Source organism: Carcharhinus amblyrhynchos, chromosome 8 (genome assembly GCF_965287045.1).
Source record: "Carcharhinus amblyrhynchos chromosome 8, sCarAmb.v2.hapA, whole genome shotgun sequence".
NCBI lineage: Eukaryota > Metazoa > Chordata > Chondrichthyes > Carcharhiniformes > Carcharhinidae > Carcharhinus > Carcharhinus amblyrhynchos.
In genome coordinates, this window is record NC_137331.1 from 91,270,613 (window position 1) to 91,295,315 (window position 24,703).

The 24,703-nt window shown below is 43.0% G+C and overlaps 1 protein-coding gene across 1 annotated transcript in view; it reads right to left on the bottom strand.

Moving 5' to 3' along the window:
- The window catches only part of LOC145346762 (uncharacterized), a 67,323-nt gene extending 47,167 nt beyond the window's left edge, over window positions 1-20,156 (bottom strand). Inside the window, exons 1-2 of the mRNA XM_080194462.1 lie at window positions 19,867-20,156; window positions 4,380-5,649 (exon numbers count right to left, since the gene is read on the bottom strand). Coding sequence (XP_080050588.1) covers window positions 4,380-5,649; window positions 19,867-19,969 — 1,373 coding nt within the window. The 5' untranslated portion in view covers window positions 19,970-20,156. The remainder of the gene's footprint in view (window positions 1-4,379; window positions 5,650-19,866) is intronic.
- Window positions 20,157-24,703: the final 4,547 nt, after the last annotated feature.

Consider the following 24,703-nt stretch of genomic DNA (forward strand, 5'->3'; position numbering starts at 1 on the left):
CTGGTCCGGATGGGATCTACCCTAGGATTCTCTGGGAGGCTAGAGAGGTGATTGCCGAGCCTCTGGCTCTGATCTTCAGGTCATCATTGGTCTCTGGTGTAGTCCCGGAGGATTGGAGGATAGCGAATGTTGTCCCATTGTTTAAGAAGGGGAACAGAGACTTTGCCAGGAATTATAGACCGCTAAGTCTTACTTCTGTTGTGGGCAAGGTTTTAGAAAAAATTATTAGGGATAGGATTTATAGTTATTTGGAGTGTAATGAATTGATTAGAAATAGTCAGCATGGTTTTGTAGCGGGTAGGTCGTGCCTTACTAACCTTATTGAGTTTTTTGAGAAAGTGACCAAAGAGGTGGATGGGGGCAAGGCAGTTGACGTGGTATATATGGATTTTAGTAAGGCGTTCGATAAGGTTCACCATGGTAGGCTTCTGCAGAAAATGCAGATGTATGGGATTGTGGGTAATCTAGGAAGTTGGATCAGGAATTGACTATCAGATAGGAGACAGAGGGTGGTGGTTGATGGTAAATATTCATCATGGAGTTCAGTTACGAGTGGTGTGCCTCAGGGATCTGTTTTGGGGCCACTGTTGTTTGAAATTTTTATTAATGATCTGGATGAGGGTATAGTTGGGTGGATTAGTAAATTTGCTGATGACACCAAAGTTGGAGGTGTGGTAGATTGTGAGGAAGGGTGTCATAGTCTGCAGGGAGACTTAGATAGGTTGCAGAGCTGGGCCGAGAGGTGGCGGATGGAATTTAATGCGGCGAAGTGTGAGGTAATTCACTTTGGTAGGAGCAACAGATGTGTCGAGTATAGGGCTAACGGGAGGACTTTGAATAGTGTGGATGAACAGAGGGATCTAGGTGTATGTGTACATAGATCCCTGAAAGTTGGGAATCAAGTAGATAAGGTTGTTTAGAAGGCGTACGGTGTCTTGGCGTTTATTGGTAGGGGGATTGAATTTAGGAGTCGCAGCGTCATGTTGCAACTGTACACTACTCTAGTGCGGCCGCACTTGGAGTACTGTGTGCAGTTCTGGTCCCCCCATTACAAGAGGGATGTGGAGGCGTTGGAGAGGGTGCAGAGGAGGTTTACTAGGATGTTGCCTGGTATGGTGGGGAGGTCCTATGAGGAGAGACTGAGGGATTTAGGGTTGTTTTCGTTGGAAAGAAGGCGGATAAGAGGGGATCTTATTGAAACATATAAGATGATTAGAGGTTTAGATAGGGTGGATAGTGATAGCCTTTTTCCTCGGATGGAGAAAGCTAGCACGAGGGGGCATGGCTTTAAATTAAGGGGGGGTAGCTACAGGACGGATGTCAGGGGTAGGTTCTTTACCCAGCGGGTGGTGAGGGATTGGAATGCCCTGCCTGCTGCAGTTGTAAATGCGTCTAGTTTGGGGGCGTTTAAGAGATCTCTGGATAGGTTTATGGACGAAAAGGGATTGGTATAGGCTAGTGGGTCATTGTTTTTGTAACTGGTCGGCGCAACATCGTGGGCCGAAGGGCCTGTTCTGCGCTGTAATGTTCTATGTTCTATGTTCTTGTATACCTGTAGGAAATGGTCAGCACTACACACTTTCTTTATCCAGCACCGAGATATAATACTTCCTGGGGATTTCAGTGACACTGCATTCTCCTCATCAGATCATACTTATCACACAGCAGCCTATTAAGTCATTCATTTTATGGGACATGGGCATCTCTGGCTGACCAGCATTTATTACTTATCCCTAATTACCCGAGGGCAGTTGAGAGCTGATCACATTGCTGTGGCTCTGGAATTACATGTAGGCCAGACCAGGTAAGGATTGCAAATTCCCTTCCCTAAAGGCCAATTATGAACCAGAGGGATTTTCCTGACAATCAACAATGGTTTAACTGTCATCAGTAGACTCCTCATTCCAGAATATTTTTTATTGAATTCAAATTCCACCATCTACCATGGTGGGGTTTGAACCCGGGTGTCCAGAGTTTCTGGGTTAATAATCTAGCAATAATACCACTGGGCCATCACCTCCCCTATTCCATTGAATGATCTGATTCAGTCTTTGACCTGTTGAAATGCTTTGAATTGCTAATCATTTCCTGTGCACACTTCGGTATTGCCTGTCAATTTAAGATCTGCTGAAACCCTCCTCTAGATATTATTAGGAATGATGACCAGCCAAAACACAGTCCTGTGAAACTTCACTCTCATCGAAGCCCAGTCAGGCCTCCTCAATTCAGAATATCACACTGCTTCCTCGATTTTAAAAAGCTATAAATTCAACAGACTAACTGTCCCACAAACCCGACCGATCTCAATGCTTTAAATCTAATAGCGTTTTATTGAACACCTTCTGGAAGTCAGAGCTAGTGTCATTAACCAGTCTACAAACAGCCACCATTTTCTCAAGGTAACACAATCTGGTTAATGATTCAGGCCCACATTCCTCGTCACAATGCTGGCTGTCCCAAATTACTACTGAACTCTTTGAGTGATTATATGTTGCATTCTGTCTGATGCCACAACCAATAACATCTATACAACCAATGTCAGGCCTTTGTCATTCTTCACATGTAAACAAATGGTATATATTTTTTTTAAATGCACTTATTTTCTGAAATGTAGCTTTTGAGGATGAGGAGAATTGGCTTTGTCTTCATCAATCTAATGGAATTCCGTATCAGGGTTGTCAACAGCAAGTATCTCCAAGTAGGTAAAACACAGGCTAAACTCGTGATTAATCTCCCCCAGCAAACCTGCCTCAGTCACGTACAGGTTAGATATCAAGTGAAGTTCCCTCTTTGATATCCCATCAAAACTACCAGGAAAGGTGCGGCATGAATCAGTAACCAAATCCATAAGCATTTTCTTTTCCTTTCTCCTGTTTAGGGATCCCTGTCCAACACACAACATCCGCCAACAGAATGAATTAATCCAGCCTTTTATCAGATTTACACCAATACTAATTGATAAGCTGCAGATTACTCACAGCTGTAAAAGTGCTTTGAGGTTCGGACAGATATTGAAAGTACTGCCCGCTATTCCTTTTGAAGAGAGGGAACTTAGAAAAGGTGGCATAGGCAGGTAGACCTTGAAGGAATAATAATACCTGGAATCTGGATGGAGTGAGACTGAGGAACCTTGTTCTGGATTTTCTTCTATCTTCAGATAACCAGTGATGCCCAAATCATTCCAATTTCATCCAGACGTAAAGCACATGAGAAGAGTTGGGGGAGAAGGAACCACAGGTCAAGTCTGTCATGTTTTAGAAAGGGCTGAGGTAATGTTTATGAGTCTTTTAGCTTATGGCAAAGGATTTGGAGGCGCCATACCTTCTCCCCAATTTGCTAATGTTACAATGAATTCAATGAATCCTGGGCATAACACACTCAACTAATATGCCATCACAGTGATTTGGATTTCAGAGGCTATGAACCAGTGATCTGGAATTGAACCCAATGAGGAATGTGAAACTGTCTTTCACTGCCTCTTCCATCCTAACCAATGGATATAATGCAGCAGGCAGTATGTGCAAAGCCTACATCAATCCATCTGACATGATTCTTAATGACTGGGGCACACTGTTGGAAATAAGGAAATTTGTAAGGGGTCGAGCTTCACAGAGCTTCACAGTGCAGAAGGAGACCATTTGGCTTATCGAGTCCACACCAACAACAATCACACCCAGGCCCAATTCTCGTACCCCCACATGGATCCCTTTAACATATGCATCCCAAGACACTACGGGGCAATTTAGCATGGCCAATGCACCTAACCTGCACGTCTTTGGACAGTGGAGAAGACCAGAGCACCCAGAGGGGACCCATGCAGACATGGGGAGAATGTGCAAATTCCACACAGACAGTCATCCAAGCCAGGAATCGAACCCAGGTCCCTGGAGCTGTGAGGCAGCAATGCTAACCATTGTGCCACCATGACATCCTAAAGCTTGACTGTTCTCAAGGGGTGAAAAACAGGGGCCGGGACTGAAAAACGAGGGAGGATGTAGGATGGATGGCTGATACACTACCACTGGTTTCACAACCCAGAGAAGCCAGAACTGAGCCTTGAACGAATGCTGTTAAGAGCACTACTTCAAGGTCAGCTGGTGGTTGATTCAAAGTCCCAAACCGTGGTTTGAGTGTAGAAATTTGGTTGACATTTCAGGAAATGCTGTCTTGTTAGGTATGTTGTCTTTCAGCTCAGACACTGAACCCAAGCTCTGTTGAAACGATGTGAATGCTAAAACAGAAAGAGAGTAGGACTTGTATTGGGAGGTAGGCCTTCTTCAACTGAAGCTGGTGAAGTGAGTTTCACCAAGCTTCCATTTTGTCACTGATGGACTAGTTTGCACATTCAAACCCAACTCAAAATGTAAAATGTCGCTTACCTGCAAATAGCGCCAACATTTTCCATGATGTAACACTGCCCGCCATTGTAGCAGTACTTTGGGACGATGTCACAAATGGACTTGCAAGACTTATTCTGCTTCAGGTATCCCAGCTTGCAGTCGCTCCCATTCTCTCCAAGAACAGGGGGGGCCAGGCTGGTGTCTCGTCTGCTCTCTGAGCCAGAGGAGCCAGTGAAGGCATTGTTCTTGAGGAAAGATTCAGATCTGAAGTCCTGATTGGGCACAGTCTGCATACTTATGCCTTCTTCCTTCACCAACATGGTCTGTATCTTAGGAGAAACTGTGGTCAACCTAAGCTCATTCTCATCCTCCAACTCAGTGACAATTTCATCCCAATAATGTAGCGTGGCCATTTGGACATCTGAGACACTGGCATCCAGACCGAGTGTCAAGGCAGGAAGGTCAGGCAAGTAATCTTCCGTGGAGCCTAAGTTGGATGCTGTTACGGGAACATCTGAAGCTTCAACAATGGGAAATCTTTCATTTGAGCCAATAGTTGTGTTATTTTCAGGGCTGTAAATGTAATCTGTGGGTGGCTCAGAAGGCTCACTTGTGGTCAGGGGTTTGAGGGCAGGGACAGTACCCACCTGGGACCATAATTGCATCTCCAGGTCCAACCGGGTGTAGTCAGTGCTTCCTTCCGCCCCTTGGGTTGTGAGGTTGACGGCCTCTTCAAACAAGTCCAGCTTGACGTCTTGATTCTCTTCGAATGCAGCAGTCCCTCCTGTTGGTCCAAATGTCTCTCCAATTCCCTCCACCCCTCTTTCCCGCTCCAAGCCAGGGACTGTGATTTGCCCTGTAGTCGGGCTGGCTGGGCTGGGTGGCTCCTCCTCTGACTCCTGCTTAGCTCCCTGGCAGCCTAGGCAGCCACCAGCCTCCTGATCCAAGTCGTTGGTCGGAGGAAAAGTGGTCGCACCTAGGCCACCCAGCTCCTCCAACCCAGAGCGGGTACCATTTATTCCCTGCTCCCAACCTGGCTGCCCACTCCCAGTTCCATCATCCAGCCCCTCGCTCTGGGGTGGCTCTATCACCGAGCTTTTCCCTAACGCATCAGTCGGAGCTTGGGAGGATTCAACTGGAGTTGGCCAAGGGGAGCGACTGGGGATAGTGGAATCATTTGAGGAAACCTTGAGGCGAGGAACTGTCTGGGGATCTGGGGTGTGGGAATGGGAAATAGCTGAGGAGTTGTTGATGTTTAGCACAGCAGAAGTGGTTTCCTCAGTGGGGTAGGCAGATATGTCCTCTGACCCTGGAATAGAGCAGAGCAGATTGGGAATGAGGTGGGGAAGGATAGAGAGGTTAAACTGGGTAAAACGTGTGTAAAATGTACAGCAAGTATACACAGGTGTATATACTATAAATAGGATGAAAATAGCAAACACGTTAAACAATATACCTGAATACAAAAGTCTATGTATTGGAAATATTGCACATAAAATGTATGCATGATGACAAAACTGTTTAACAATTCCACATAATTAGCTTAATGTCTTTAACATCAACATACAGGTATATATAACGATCTGAGAGCTTATAGAATATCTATAAGAATACAACAAAAACAATGTACAAGGAATCGGAAATAAAAAAATGGAAATTATTTAAGTCATTCAGCAGGTCAAGAGCCATCTGTGGAGAGTGAAATCAAGCTAATGTAGCTAATGTTATATCTCTAACCGTTTTGTTAAAATACACATACACAGTACATCTGAACATGGTGGAGATGTGAGTATTAACATATACCAGCTATATCTAAAAGCAAGTTTTACCTAGATAATACGTGAACTTCTGTATAAAATGAGCCTAACAAATGCAATATAAATTTTCAACATTTTTACACCATTATCTTTTACATAAAATGTAACATCTGTATGTATTAGACAAAATGTATTAACAACTGCATAGATGTGAATATAATCACACACTCTATATTACAAATGTATATAACCACACCCCATGCATACAGTATCAGTTTATAACTGCAATGTACTCTACACTTACATATAACCACCACAGTAAAGAATGAGGGAGAGACAATGTAAAATAACAAGTATAATTCTGAAGCGGGTGCAGGAGCAGAGGGATCAGGGTGTATATGTACATCAGTCATTGCAGATAGCAGAATAAGCTGAGAACATGGTTAATAAAGCCTACAGCAACCTAGGCTTGATCACAGAGGCACATAGTACAAAAGCAAGAGAGCTATGTCAAACCTGTATAAAACACTGGTTCAGTTTCAACTGGAATACTCCATCCAGCTCTGATTACCAGGCTTGAGGAAGGATTTGAAGGCATAAAAGAGTGTAGAAGAGACTCATGAGAATGATTCTAGGGATGAGGAATTTCCGTTATGTGAATGGATTGGAGAAAACTGGGACTGTTTTCCGTGGAAGAGAGAAGATTTGATAGGGGTACTCAAAATTGTGAGGGGTCTGGACAGGGTGGATGGGGAGAAACGGTTCCCCTGGTGGAACGAGCAGGAGCCAGAGAGCAAGGATTTCAAATAATTGGGAAAAGAAACAAGGGTGAGATGAGGAGATGCTTTTTCTTACAACAAGTGGTTAAGATCTGGAGTGTACTGCCTGAGAGTGTAGTGGAGGCAGATTCCATTGAGGCATTTAAGGAGGAATTGGGTGTTGAAAAATGTGCAGGGTTATGGGAGTGGTGGGGGAAGGGGATGGGTGTAGGATGCAAAATGGCTCATTTAGAGAACGCAGAAGGAACAGTACTTCAATGCCCCAACCATGGTGTGGTACTTTATGCGTATATAACCCCCAAATTATAAACTACACTTTATATAACTCCCAAACTGTACACCAGTTCAGAATATAATCTGGCAAAGCATATTATGGATAGATGTGGAGGTCACAGGGTAGTTATCATGGGTGACTTTAACTTTCCAAATATTGATTGGAACCTCTATAGGTCGAATAGTTTGGATGGGGCAATTTTTGTACAGTGTGTGCAGGAGGGTTTCCTGACACAATATGTGGATAAGCCGACAAGAGGTGGGGCCACATTGGGCTTGGTACTGGGTATCGAACCGGGCCAAGTGTTAGATTTGTTTGTGGGAGAGCACTTTGGAGATAGTGACCACAATTCAGTGTCCTTCATTCTTGCAATGGAGAGGGAGAGGGACGCACGGCAAGGCAAGGTTTATAATTGGGGGAGGGGTAATTATGATGCGATTAGGCAAGAATTAGGGAACGTAAGATGGGAACAGAAACTGACAGGTATGGGCACAAATGAAAAGTGGAGCTTGTTCAAGGAACAAATACTGCATGTTCTTGATAGTTATGTCCCTGTCAGACAGGGAGGAAATGGCCAAGTGAGGGAACCATGATTCACAAAGGAGGTTGAATGTCTTGTCAAGAGGAAAAAAGTAGTGTATGTAAGGATAAAAAAACAAGGTTCAGTTGGGTCACTTGAGAGTTACAAGGTAGCTAGAATGAGCTGAAAAAAGGGCTTAGGAGAGCTAGGAGGAGGCATGAGAAGTCTTTGGCAGTTGAATAAAGGAAAACCACAAGGCTTTTTACTCTTGTGTGAGAAATAAAAAAATGACTAGGGTGAGGTTAGGGCCAGTCAAGGATAGTAGTGGGAACTTGTGCATGGAGTCAGAAGAGATAGGCGAGGTGTTGAACAAATACTTTTCTTCAGTGTTTACCAAGGAGAGGGGCCATGTTTTTGAGGATGAGAGTGTGATACAGGTTGATAGGATGGAGGAGGGAAGATGTATTATCAATTTTGAAAAATCTGAGGGTCGTTAAGTCCCCTGGGCCAGATGGGATACATCCTAGGATACTTTGGGAGGCAAGGGATGAGATTGCGGAGACTTTAGCTTTGATCTTTGGGTCCTCACTGTCCACAGGGATTGTGCCGGAGGACTGGAGAGTGGCGAATGTTGTTCCTCTTTTCAAGAAAGGAAATAAGAATAACCCTGGTAATTATAGACCAGTTAGTCTTACTTCGGTGGTCAGTAAGTTAATGGAAAGGATCCTGAGGGATAGGATTTATCATCATTTGGAAAGATGCAGCTAATCCAGGATAGTCAGCATGGTTTCATGAGGGGTAAATCCTGCCTCACAAAATTTGATTGAATAACTTGAAGAGGTAACTAAATGTGTAGATGAAGGGAGAGCAGTTGATATTTTGGTAAGCAGTTGATGGATTTTAGTATGGCATTTGATAAGGTTCCTCATGGTAGACTTATGAAGAAAGTAAGGAGGTATGGGATGGAAGAAAATTTGGCCCACTGGATAAATAATTGGTTAGAAGACAGAGGGTGGCTGTGGATGGAAAATTTTCAGACTGGAGACCAGTTACCAGCGGTATTCCCCAGGGATCAGTGCTGGGTCCTCTGTTATTTGTGATTTTTATGAATGATTTGGAGGAGGGGGCTGAAGGGTGAGTCAGTAAATTTGCTGATGACACCAAGATTGGTGGAGTAGTGGATGAGGTGGAGGAACAGAGAGATCTTGGGGTTCATATTCATGGATCTCTGAAGATTGCCACTCAAGCGGATAGAGCCGTGAAGAAGGCTTATAATGTGTTAGCGTTTATTAACAGGGGGTTTGAGTTTAAGAGTCAGGGGGTTATGTTGCAACTATACAGGACCTTGGTGAGACCACATTTGGAATATTGTATGCAGTTCTGGTCACCTCACTATAAGAAGGATGTGGAAGCATTGGAGAGAGTGCAGAGGACATTTACCAGGGTGCTGCCTGATTTGAGGGGTAAGTCTTATGAGGAAAGGTTGAGGAGGCTGGGCTTTTCTCTTTAGAGCAGAGGAGGATGAGAGACGACTTAATAGAGGTTTATAAGATGATAAGGGGAATAGATAGAGTGGATGTTCAAAGACTATTTCCTTGGGTGGATATAGCTGTTACTAGGGGACGTAACTATAAGGTTCATGGTGGGAGATATAGGAGGAATGTCCGAGTGAAATTCTTTACTCAGAAAGCGGTTGGGGTGTGGAATGCACTGCCTGTTGTGATAGTGGAGTCGGACACTTTAGGAACTTTCAAGAGGTTATTGGATAGGCACATGGAACACACCAGAATGATAGGGAGTGGGATAGCTTGATCTTGGGTGTAGACATAGCTCGGCAAAACATCGAGGGCTGAAGGGCCTGTACTGTGCTGTACTGTTCTATGTTCTAAAACTCCCAAACTGTAAACTACACCTGAATGTAACTCCCAAAATATAAACTGCAATTGAATATAACTCCCAAGCTGTAATCTACCTCAGAATGTCACTCCCAAACTATAAACTATATCCAACTAGAAACATGACATGAATATAATGCTCAAACTGTAAACTTCTTCTCAATGTAACACCCAGACTTTAAATTTCATATTTCCCAAAATGTAAACTACACTGCATGTAATTCCAAACTGTAAACTACACCTGAATATAACTCCCAAACTGTACACTATCCCTGAATGTAGAATCATAGAATAGAATCCCTACCCTGCAGAAGAAGGCCAGTCAGCCCATCCAGTCTGCACTGACAACAATCCCATCTAGGCCTATCCTCATAATCCCATGTATTTACCCTATTAATCCCCCTGACACTAGGGGGCAATTTAGAATGACCAATCAACCTAACCTGCACATCTTTGGTTTGTGGGAAGAAACCAGAACACTTGGAGAATGTGCAAATTCCACACAGTGATCCAAGGCCAGAATTGAACCTGGGTCCCTAGTGCTGTAAGGCAGCAGCTCTAACTGCTGTGCTACCATGCTGCCTTCAGAGACTGTAATCTACACCTAAATATAGCTCCCAAACTGTAAAACACCCCTGCATGTAACTCCCAAAATGTACACTGTTTCTGAATATTATTCACAAACTGTAAGCTACACCTGATTATAACTCCCAAACTGTAAACTCCACCAGAATATAACTCCCAATTGTACATTACTTCTAAATAAAACCCTAAACTGTAAATTACACCTGTATAAAATTCCCAAACTGTGCATACCTGTACATTACTCCCAACCTGTACACTATTTATGAATATCACTCCCACGGAGATTGTAGCAGTAGTGTGCCTAGGTTCACTACTTGTTACTCCATGTCTCAGAATGTTGAACTTTCCTCTTCAGTTACTCAACAGAGTCTCCAGTATTCAATTTCAATGGGCAATATGACTAAGGAAAAGAGAATATATGAAGTGGTTTCCCATTGCTACCCTCCTGACTGCTAACAAAACATAAGTCCTCCTTCCAAAGGATCGTCCTCCACTTGTAAGCAGCCGTTATTCTTTGGTGTTTTAGTTCTTCAGCCTGTAATCGGCAGTTTCAGGCATTGGCCATGGCTTATAAACCTGAACATGGGACCCTTACCTGGAGCTGGGGCAGCTCACAAGAGGATAGGGACGACAATCCCTGAGGTTTCGAATGATTCTGTCACCCTAACACACACTAGAATGCATTCAAAATCTGTATCTAAACCATGGGTTTGTGACCAAGCAGGGTGAGTATCATTCCAACATTCACCAATGGCAGGCAGTAACAGCGGGGGAGGTTTCTAGTCAGCCATGCGATGGAGCCTCTACCATAATTATCCATAACTCCTGAACTGTAACATGCACATGGTCGGGTACATTGCCACAGCAACCCAGACTCCCTGAGTGAACTGTAACACATGACTTCTATATATAACGCACATCTCCACATCACCTCAAACCATACAGTACATCTGTATGGAACCTCTCCACATACCCACACATTGCATATTACATCTGTATATCATTCCCACATTGTACACTGTATCTGTATATCACCCCATGCTTTATTATATATCTATGTATCACTCCCACACTGTAGATTATATCTGTATTTCACTCCCACACTGTAGACTATATCTGTATATCACTCCCACATTGTACACTATATCTGTATATCACTCCCACACTGTAGACTATATCTGTATATCACTCCCACATTGTACACTATATCTGTATATCACTCCCATACTGTAGGCTAAATCTGTATATCACTCTCACGCTGTATATTTTATCTGTGCATCATCCCCCCACTATATACTATATCAGTATATCACTTCCACACTGGATACTGTATCTGTGTATCGTCCCCACACTGTACATCACTTCCACACTAGATACTGTATTAGTATATCACCCCCACACTGTATACTATACCTGTATATCATTCCCACACTGTATACTACATCTGTGTATCACTCCTACACTGTATACTATATCTGTGTATCACCTGCACACTGTATACTATATAGAACATAGAACACTACAGCACAAACAGGCCCCTCGGCCCACAAGTTGCACCGATCACATCTATACCTACCAAGCCATAGAACTATCTGTAACTTCCAATGCCATTAGATCCCATATACTCATCCAGAAGTCTGTTAAAAGACCCCAGCGAGGTATATATCTGTATATTATTCCCACACTATATACTATATCTGTATATCACACCCATGCTGCACGCTATATCAATACATCACTCCCAAACTGTATACTATATTAGTATATCACTCCCACACTGTATACTATATCTGTATATCACTCCCACACTGTATACTATATCTATATATCACTCCCACACTATATGCTACACCTGTATATCACATGCATGCTGCATACTATATCAATATATCACTCCCAAACTGTATGCCATATTAGTATATCACTCCCACACTGTATACTATATCTGTATATCACTCCCAAACTGTATACTATATCAGTATATCGCTCCCACACTGTATGCTACATCTGTTTATCACACCCATGCTGCATGCTATATCAGTATACATTCCCAAACTCTATGCTATATTAGTATATTACCCCCACACTGTATAGAATATCTATATACCACTCCCACACTGTGAAATTTATCTGTGCATCATCTCCACACTCTACACTATACTGTACACTGTATCTGTATATCACTCCAAACTGTATGCTATACCTGTATATCACTCTGACAATGTATACTATATCTGTTTATTACTGTCGAACTGTATACTATACCTGTATATTACTCTTGCACTGTATACTATACCTGTATATTGCTCCCACACTATATACTATATAAGTATATCACTCCCTCACTGTGTACTATATCAGTATATTGCTCCCACACTGTATATTGTAGCAATATATCACTCCCAAACTGCATACTATATCTGTATATCGCACCTTCACTGTATACTATATCTGTGTATCACTCCCACACTGTATACTATATAAATATATCACTCCCACACTGTATACTATATAAATATATCACTCCCACACTGCATACTATATCAATATATTGCTCCCACACTGCATACTATATAAATATATCACTCCCACACTGAATACTATATCAATATATTATTCCCACACTGTATACTATATCAATATATCACTCCCACACTGCATACTAAATCTGTATCATAGAATCCCTACAGTGCAGAAAGGGGCCATTCGACCCATTGAGTCTGCACCAGCAACAATCCCACCCAGGCTCTATTCCCATAACCCCACATATTTACCTACTAATCCCCTGACATTACCATCAATTTAGCATGGCCAATCAACTTAACCTGCACGTCTTTGGACTATGGGAGGAAACCGGCGCACCTGGAGGAAACCCATGCATATACTACATTAGTATATCACTCCACACTGTATACCATATTTGTATATCACTCCCACGCTGTATACTATACCTGTATATAACTCTGACAGTGTATACTATATCTGTATATCACTCCCACACTGTATACTATATCAGTATATCACCTCCACACTGTATGTTATATTAGTAAATTATCTCTGCACTCGATATTATACTTGTATATCATTCCCACTCTGTATACTAAATCTATATATCATTCCCACACTGAATACTATATCTGTGTATCACTCTCACACTGTACATTACATATCACTCCCACACTGTATACTATATCTGTATATCATTCCCACATTGTATAGTACATCTCTATTTGACTCCCACACCGTTCTATGTATATAGCTCCATCAGAGGAGACACTGATTATAGTGGTATTGTCACTGGACTAGTAACCCAGCATCCCAAGGTAATGCTCTGGGGGCCTGGGTTTAAATCCCACCATGGCAAATGATGAAATTTGAATTTAATATAAAAAAAATCTGGAATTAAAAGTCTAATGCCCAATGATTGTTGTAAAAACCAATTAATGTCCTTTCTTTAGGGAAGGAAATCTGCCACCCTTACCTAATCTGGCCTACACGTGACTCCAGATTCATTCAATGTAGTTGATTCTGAAATGGCTAAACAACTCACTCAGTTCAAGGGAAATTAGGAATTGGCAACAAATGCTGGCCAAGCCAGTGACACCCACATCCCAAGAATAAAAAAAACTGTATATACTTCTACATCTTGTTTTTGCATTTGTTCATGAGATGTGGGCATCACTAGCTGGATCAGCATGTGCTGTCCATGCCTAATTGCCCTTGAGTCACACTTAAGAGTCAACCACATTGCTGTGGGTCTGGAGTCACATGAGGGCCAGACCAGGTAAGGACAGTAGATTTCCTTCCCTAAAGGATAGTAATGAACCAGTTTTTACAACAGTCGACAATGGTTTCATGATCATCATTAGACATTTTTTAAATTCCAGATTTTTTTCATTGGATCAAAATTTGAGCATCTGCTGTGGTGGGACCTGAACGCAAGTCCACAGAGGAATACTCTGGGTCTCTGAATTTTTAGTCCAGTGACATTACCACTACACAACTGCATCTGTATATAATCCCATCAGACACTATATGTGAACATAGCCCCATAGAATCATAAAGGTTTACAGCATGGAAACAGGCCCTTTGGCCCAACTTGTTCATAGCGCCCTTTCTTTTTTAAAACCCCTAAGCTAATCCCAATTACCCACATTTGGCCCATATCCCTCTATACCCATTGTACCCATCTAACTTTCTAAATGGTTTTTCAAAGACAAAATTGTACCCGCCTCTACTACAACCTCTGACAGTTTGTTCCAGACACTCACAGCCCTCTGCGTGAAAGAATTGCCCCTCTGTATATTTTTGTATCTCTCCCCTCTCACCTTAAACCTGTGCCCTCTAGTTTTAGACTCCCTACCTTTGGGAAAAGATATTGACTATCTAGCTGATCTGTGTCCCTCATTATTTTATAAACCTCTACAAGATCACCTCAGCCTCCTACGTTCCAGAGAAAAAAGTCCAGCCTCTCTTTATAACTCAATCCATCAAGTCCCGGAAGCATTCTAGTAAATCTTTTCGGCACTCTTTCTAGTTTAATAATATTCTTTCTATAATAGGGTGACCAGAATTGCACATGGTATTCCAAGTGTGACCTTACCAATGTCTTGTACAACTTCAACAAGACATTTCAACTCCTGTATTTAATGTTCTGACTGATGAAACCGAATGCCTTCTTCACCATGCTGTCCACCTGTGACTCCAACTTCAAGGAACTATGAACATGTACTCCTAGATCTCTTTGTTCTGAAATTCTCCCCAACGCCCTACATTAACTGAGTAAGTCCTGCCCTGGTTCAATCTACCAAAATGCATTACCTTGCATTTGTCTAAATTAAACTCCATCTGCCATTCGTCAGCCCACTGGCCCAATTGATCAAGATCCCATTGCAATTGGACATAACTTTGTTCACTGTCCATTATGTCACCAATCTCAGTGTCATCTGCTAACCATGCCTCCTATATTCTCATTCAAATCATTAATATAAATGATAAATAACATTGGACCCAGCACTGATCCCTGAGGCACACCGCTGGTCACAGGCCTCCAGTTTGAAAAACAACTCTCTACAATCACCCTCTGGCTTCTGTTAAGAAGCCAATTTTGTATCCATTTAGATACCTCACCCTGGATCCCATGAGATTTAATCTTATGCAACAACCTACCACATGGTACCTTGTCAAAGGTCTTGCTAAAGTCCTTGTAGACAACACCAACTGCACTGTCCTCATCTACCTTCTTGGTTACCCCTTCAAAAAACTCAATCAAATTTGTGAGACATGATTTTGCACTCACAAAGCCATGCTGACTGTCCCTAATCAGTCACTGTATCTCTAAATGCCTATCTCTCAAAATACCTTCCAACAATTTACTCACCACAGATGTGAGGATCACTGGCCTGTAGTTCCCAAGCTTTTCCCTGCAGCCCTGTTTGAACAAAGGCTCAACATTTGCCACTCTCCAATCTTCAGGCACCTCACCCATGACTATCAATGATTTAAGTATCTCAGCTAGGGGATCCGCAATTTCCTCCCTAGCCTCCCACAATGTCCTGGGATACATTTTATTAGGACCTAGAGATTTATCTACCTTGATGAGCTTTAAGACTTCTAGCACCACCTTCTCTGTAATATGTCACTCCTCAAGACATCACTATTTATTTCCCCAAGTTCCCAAACATCCATGCTTTTCTCAACAGTGAATACTGATGAGAAATATTCATTTAAGATCTCACCCACCTCTTGTGAATCGGCACATAAATGACCTTCTTGATCCTTAAGAGGCCCTACTCTCTCCCTTGTTACTCTTTTGCTCTTTATGTATGCCCCATACACAACACTGTCTCTATATCTAACACTCACATTGTACACCACATTTGTAATAACACTCGCACTATATGTCTCCATATAATCTTCCACATGGAAGGTTTCACATCTGTGTGGAAACCAACACTAAAGATGTAAAGTAGACTGCATCTGAATACCTTTCAATTTGTATAATGTTTGAAATGATAACTGAAACTTGTACATCTGACATGCTAAGAGTAATTTTACAAGATGTAAATTTTAAATGTAAACTTTTTAAATATACCACATATTGCCCTCGTATTCTATGCTATATGTGCATAGAAATTCCACCCTACACTACACCTGTATATCGCTCCAAACTGTATATTACACCTATATATAATCCTACACTCTATTGTACACCTGAACACAGGTGCGAAGAGCCTGCACCTGCTTCTAAGTCTATACTACATCTGTACATAATCCCACACTGTACAGGACGTCTGTATATCAATCTTATGCTGCACCCTACATCTATACACCACATAGAAAGATAATACACAATGAATGGTAGGATACTGAGAAACACTGAGGACAGAGGAACCTTGGAATTTTGGTTCACAGATTCCAGAAGGTGGTTGGGTAGGTAGATAAAGTGGGGGAGAATATATACAGATTCTACAGCTTGAAGCATAATAGAAGATAAGAACAAGGAAGGTTATGCTGGAACTGTGTAAAACACTAGTAAAGCCAAAGTTGGAGTAACGTGTGTAGTTCTGGTCATCACACTATTGTACATGAATGCTATGATTGTACCAGAGATGATTCGGATGAGGTTTACAAGCATGTTGCCTGGACTGGAGAACTCTAGTAATGAGGAAAGGTTAGAAAGGCTGGGCTGTTTTCAGTGGCACTGAGAGAAGCTGTACCTGAAGTGTATAAAATTATGAAGGGTACAGACAGAGTGAATATGAAGGCTTTATTTGCATATTTGAAGGGTTTGTAACCAAAAGGCCTGGAGCTAGAGTAAGAGCTGGAAGGTTTAGGGCAGATTTGCACCAAGAGGATGGTGGAGATTTGGAAATCACTGCCTGAAATATGGGAGAGGCAGGAACCCTCATAACATTCAAAAAGTGCTTGAATATGCACATGATGTGTGATAACCCATGAGGCTCCTAACCAAAGACTTGGAAGTCAGATTAAGCTGAATGACACAATGGGCCAAATGGCCTCCGCCCAAGCTGTAAGTTTTTATAATCTTTGATTTTATTCATAGACACAATCACCTCAAGGTGCACCACACCTAGATATAACCCCTCATCATTGTAGCACATCCACACTGAACATTGGTTAGTACAGCTGCCTCATAGCACCAGGGACCTGGGTTCAATCCCAGTCTTAGATGATTGTCTGTGTGGAGTTTGTACGTTCTCCCCATGTCTGCATGAGTTTCCTTTGGGTGCTCTGGTTTCCTCCCACAGACCAAAGACGTGCAGCTTAGGTGAATTGGCCATGCTAAATTGACCCTTGGTATCCTAGGATGTGTAGGTTAGATGGATTAGCCGTGGTAGATGTGGGGATTATAGGAATATGTGGGGGAAAGGATCTGGATAAGGTACTCTATCAGAGAGAGTTGGTGCAGACTCAATGGGCCTCCTTTGCACTGTAGGGATTCTATGATTACATTTGTACATGGCTCTACATTGTTTGCCACAACTATATATAATGCCCACACTGTACAACTGTATATAACTGCAGAAAACACACTACATCTGTATATAATTCCACACAGTGCACCACATCCGTGCCACCATATTGCACTCTACACCTTTATATAATCCCACTGTATATGGGATCTGTCTACAACTTGCTACATTTGTACATAAATTTCACAATGTATATAATATAGGTTTACATAGCTAGGGCAATGTAGATTGTATATAGAAAACATTTGGATTGGTTACACCAGAGCGGTACAGCACTTCACACTACACAGGGCATCTGTATGAAACCCCACCCAGAACACTGCATCTGTATATAATGTCTATCTCTACATGAATTATAGATTCACAATTTTGGCTATGTCATGCTTATATACAGTGTTTGCAGTCTGTACAAATTCATACATTGACAAACATATGTGTGTATATGTATTGTAATGGTTTTACAATCACACTTTGCAGAGACATGTTGAATTCTATTCCAGCTCAAAACTGTACCATGTACATCCATGTGTTGTGCAGAAGATGTACGACCATGCATCAAGATGCATGCTACATGAAATGTGTATCAGCGAAGGACTGCCAACAGCCCTCCACCCTTTACTAGACTCTTTTGTCTCCCTTTTAAGGATGAGATAGTTCTGATTCAGTGAAAAGGAACAAGGAGATTTTGATTGCAATAAAAAAAATTACTAGTCAGTCCAGAGCAGACATCTTAACTGACAAATTCCAACACAGCAGCAAGAAAGAGAACAAAAGCTGCTGCTTATCTTCTCCATTAGAAGTGTTTTTGAATACAGAGGACAGATATTACAGTGTGCTGAAATCAGATTTTATGTTAACAGTCACAGATATGTAATAATACAGCCATGTCTTGTATACAGGAATCTATACTAAATCTGCATTTTTCAACCAATATACAATCGACAAATGCCAATCTATATGCTACATATACAATCTATTACTAATCTATATTTATATATACCAACCAATCACTGATCTATAATCATCATATCTTTATACAATCAACTTTGACTAATAATTATATAGTACATATTAATGAATACATACACAATTGATACCACCCTATATATGATATACAAGGTAGCATATTTACACTATATTACTCAAACCATTTACAATATGTAGTCCAACCTATACACAACCTATATGATCAAATCTAAATACAGTACATATTAACAAACATATACATTATCCAGACTGTTTATGGCATTACCTATATTATATATCCTAAATGAAATCTACATTTCTCAAGCTATATAAAATCTTTAGTATCTAATCTTTACACCAATCCCCAAACTCCATTACAACCTATGTGCAAAGTATATTAACCAATCCAAGTGTTACCTATATATAATCTATATTGCCCAAGCTATATAACCCAATGTTATGTAATCTGTATGCAAATATTATACAATCTATATATTCTACATTTCCAACCTACACAAAATCTATCTAACCCAATGGTACACTATATATAGCTGCCTATATACAATGCATAATCTGTATATATGTATTATTCAATCCACACAATTGATATATAATCTGCATTGTCAAAGGTGCATGACATCTGTGATACTAAAACTATATACAATCTACAGTATATTGTATATAGATAAGGCATTATCAAATAAGCAATCTATATCACCCAACCTATGTAGATCACATGATCAATGCTGCCCAACTATATACTTTGGAAATTAGCCGATATGTATAGAATCTATGTCACTCAGTCTATATATCCTATAGACCACATCATGTAGATCTCACAGGGAGACTGTCTGATTGTTTCCAATCCAGTAATTATCCTAGTAAGAGTCAGTCTGTCCCTTCCATAACAGCGTTGTCTGTGAACCCTCTCTTTCCCCTCCCTAAACCATTCTCCACATTATATCGCAATCCCACTGAGGCTGCCTTCCTGCTCCCTATTTATAGCAAGGTGAACTGTAGAGGCATTTAAAGACCTTTGGGAGCTGCAGTTTAACCACATTTATTAGATTGTACACGGGGAAAATTAGATTCGATTGAAAGACAAAAGCTTTCGCTCAGTCTCCTGTGGGTGTCGAGTGAAGGGATAACCCCCCCCCCCCCCAACCCAAACACACACACACACACACACACACACCAGAACCTGCAAGGGGTTGGCTCCTGGTAAATTATTGCCACAACTTAGCAGTTACTCACCAGGAACAGCCACTGCCACGGATTGCAGTGAGAAAGCCCAGGCTAACAGAAGCAGCTTGCAGCCCAGCCTGCGATGGAACTCGTTCTCATTGATCTTTCCCATGCTAGAATATCTCGGTTCTCTCCTCACACAAACTTCCACCTTCCAGCTGCTGGGTTTTAGTTTAAATGCTGCTCTTCTTCATTTTTTGCAATGGAGTTAGGGTTTTGTGGGGAGAGGGGGAGGGGATGATGTGGGGCTGGGGTCCACAGACACTGTGGGAGAAGATGAGAATCTAATTAATCTGTGGATCTCTCACACACAGAGTACCAAAGTCTAGCTGCTGCAGACGTAGCGATGACGCGCCCTGCCTGTTTCTGAACTCCACATCAAACATTCACACAGAGTCTTATACGCTAACACACACCCTTCTCTCACACACACTCACCTCTCTCTCTCAAACACACAGACACTCTCTCTCACACTCATACACACCCCTCTCATACTCACACGCCTCACACATTCACTCACACACACATACACCCCTCTCTCACACACACACACCACTCTCTCACACCCTTATACACACTCCTCTCACATATTCACACACCCCTCTCTCACACACCACTCTTTCACACACTCTCATACAACCCTCGCGCACACACACATCTTACACATTCACTCTCTCACACAGCTCTTCCTTACACATCCTTTATACACACAATCCTCACACACACTCATGCAGTTCACTCTCTCTCACAGACACAGCCCATTCCCTCTCACACTCACAGCCCACTCTCTCACACACACAGCCCACTCTCTCACACACACACAGCCCACTCTCTCACACACAGCCCACTCTCTCACACACAGCCCACTCTCTCTCACACACAGCCCACTCTCACACACACACACAGCCCACTCTCTCACAGACACAGCCCACTCTCACACACACACACAGCCCACTCTCTCACACACACAGCCCACTCTCTCACACACACAGCCCACTCTCTCTCACACACACAGCCCACTCTCTCTCACACACAGCCCACTCTCTCTCACACACACAGCCCACTCTCTCACACACACACAGCCCACTCTCTCTCACAGACACAGCCCATTCCCTCTCACACTCACAGCCCACTCTCTCACACATAACCCACTCTCTCACACACACAGCCCACTCTCTCACACACACACAGCCCACTCTCTCACACACACAGCCCACTCTCTCACACACACACAGCCCACTCTCTCACACACACAGCCCACTCTCTCACACACACACAGCCCACTCTCTCACACACACAGCCCACTCTCTCACACACACAGCCCACTCTCTCTCACACACAGCCCACTCTCTCACACACACAGCCCACTCTCTCACAGAAACATCTCACTCACACGTACAGCCCAGTCACACACTCACACAGCCCACTCTGTCACATTCACACAGCCCACTCACACTCGCACAGCCCATTCACACACACACAGCCCACTCTCACACTCACACAGCCCAATCACACACACTCACACGCACACACTGCCCACTCTTACACACTCATACAGCCCACTCTCTCACACATTGAGCTCACTCTCACACTCACACAGCCCACTCACACGCACTCATACAGCCCACTGTCACACACACAGCCCAGTCTCTCTCTCTCACGCACACAGCCCACTCTCACACTCACACAGCCCAGTCTCACACACAACATAGCATTTACACACAGTTCACACATTCACTCACATACACCCTTACACACATAATCACACAACCCTCACACACAGCCCTTACACATGCACACAGCCCTGTCTCACATACACCCCTCCATCTCTCATACACACAGCCCTATTTCTCCTTGACACATGCACACAGACCTCTCACACATATAACCCTTTCTCTCTCTTTGACACGCACACCACAGCCCTCTCTCTCTCTCACACACACACACATGCACAAAATTATCTCTCTCTTTTTCACACACACACACAGTCCTCACACAAACACTGTGCTTTCATCGGGTTTGTTGTTTGGGAATGGCCTCAGCAAAACAGCATCACAGTAATCGGTTTACACTCTGCAACCTGGATTATTCAGTCTGTGATTGATTTAAACAGACAGAGCACAGTGCACAATCCTTGGCCTTCTCATTGAGGTGATGCTGGGGTCCAGGGAATGTCATTATGAATGGAGGAGGAAAGCTCCGACCGCACACACAGAAGTATACTCAGTGCCAAACACTGAGACACACTTACTCACACTCTCCCACACACATGCATTCCCCCACCCACACACATGCACATTCACACACACACATTCCCACACACACGCACACACACACACAATCCCCCCTCAACAAACACACACACACACATCCCCCCTTCACACACACATTCCCACACACGTACACACACACACATTCCACCTCCCGCACATATTCCCACACACCCACATATTCCCACACACACCCACATATTCCCACACACCCACATATTCCCACACACCCACATATTCCCACACACCCACATATTCCCACACACACACATATTCCCACACACACACACATATTCCCACACACACACATATTCCCACACACACACATATTCCCACACACACACACATATTCCCACACACACACATATTCCCACACACACACACATATTCCCACACACACACACATTCCCACACACACACACATATTCCCACACACACACACATATTCCCACACACACACACATTCCCACACACACACACATTCCCACACACACACACATTCCCACACACACACATATTCCCACACACACACACATATTCCCACACACACACACATTCCCACACACACACACATTCCCACACACACACATATTCCCACACACACACACATATTCCCACACACACACATATTCCCACACACACCCACATATTCCCACACACACACACATATTCCCACACACACACATATTCCCACACACCCACATATTCCCACACACACACACATTCCCACACACACACATATTCCCACACACACACATATTCCCACACACACACACATTCCCACACACACACACATTCCCACACACACACATATTCCCACAAACACACACATATTCCCACACACACACATATTCCCACACACACACACATATTCCCACACACACACACATATTCCCACACACACACATATTCCCACACACACACATATTCCCACACACACACACATATTCCCACACACACACACATATTCCCACACACACACATTCCCACACACCCACACATTCCCACACACACACACATATTCCCACACACACACATATTCCCACACACACCCACATATTCCCACACACACACACATTCCCACACACCCACACATTCCCACACACACACACATATTCCCACACACACACATATTCCCACACACACACACATATTCCCACACACACCCACATATTCCCACACACCCACATATTCCCACACACACACACATATTCCCACACACACCCACATATTCCCACACACCCACATATTCCCACACACACCCACATATTCCCACACACACACACATATTCCCACACACACACATATTCCCACACACACACACATTCCCACACACACCCACATATTCCCACACACACACACATATTCCCACACACACACACATTCCCACACACACCCACATATTCCCACACACACCCACATATTCCCACACACACACACATTCCCACACACACACACATATTCCCACACACACACACATATTCCCACACACACACACATTCCCACACACACACACATTCCCACACACACACACATTCCCACACACACACATATTCCCACACACACACACATATTCCCACACACACACACATTCCCACACACACACACATTCCCACACACACACACATTCCCACACACACACACATATTCCCACACACACACACATTCCCACACACACACATATTCCCACACACACACATATTCCCACACACACCCACATATTCCCACACACCCACATATTCCCACACACACACACATTCCCACACACACCCACATATTCCCACACACACACACATATTCCCACACACACACATATTCCCACACACACACATATTCCCACACACACACACATATTCCCACACACACACACATATTCCCACACACACACACATATTCCCACACACACCCACATATTCCCACACACCCACATATTCCCACACACACACACATTCCCACACACACCCACATATTCCCACACACACACACATATTCCCACACACACACATATTCCCACACACACACATATTCCCACACACACACACATATTCCCACACACACACACATATTCCCACACACACACATATTCCCACACACACACATATTCCCACACACACACACATATTCCCACACACACACATATTCCCACACACACACACATATTCCCACACACACACATATTCCCACACACACACATATTCCCACACACACACACATATTCCCACACACACACATATTCCCAAATACACACATATTCCCACACACATACATTCCACCCACGCCCACATACACACATTCCCATACACACATTCCCAAACACATATATTCCCACACACACACATTCCCACAAACACACACATTTTCAGACACACATTCTCTCACACACACACACTCATTCTCACTCATCCTCAACACACATTCCAACACACACATTCTTTCACACACACATTCTGAATCGTCCTCACACACACCCCTACACACATATACTCCCAAATGCAGGGGAGTGCAGAGGAGGTTCACTCGGCTGATACCGGAGTTGAGGGGGTTGAGCTATGAAGAGAGGCTGAATAGACTGGGCT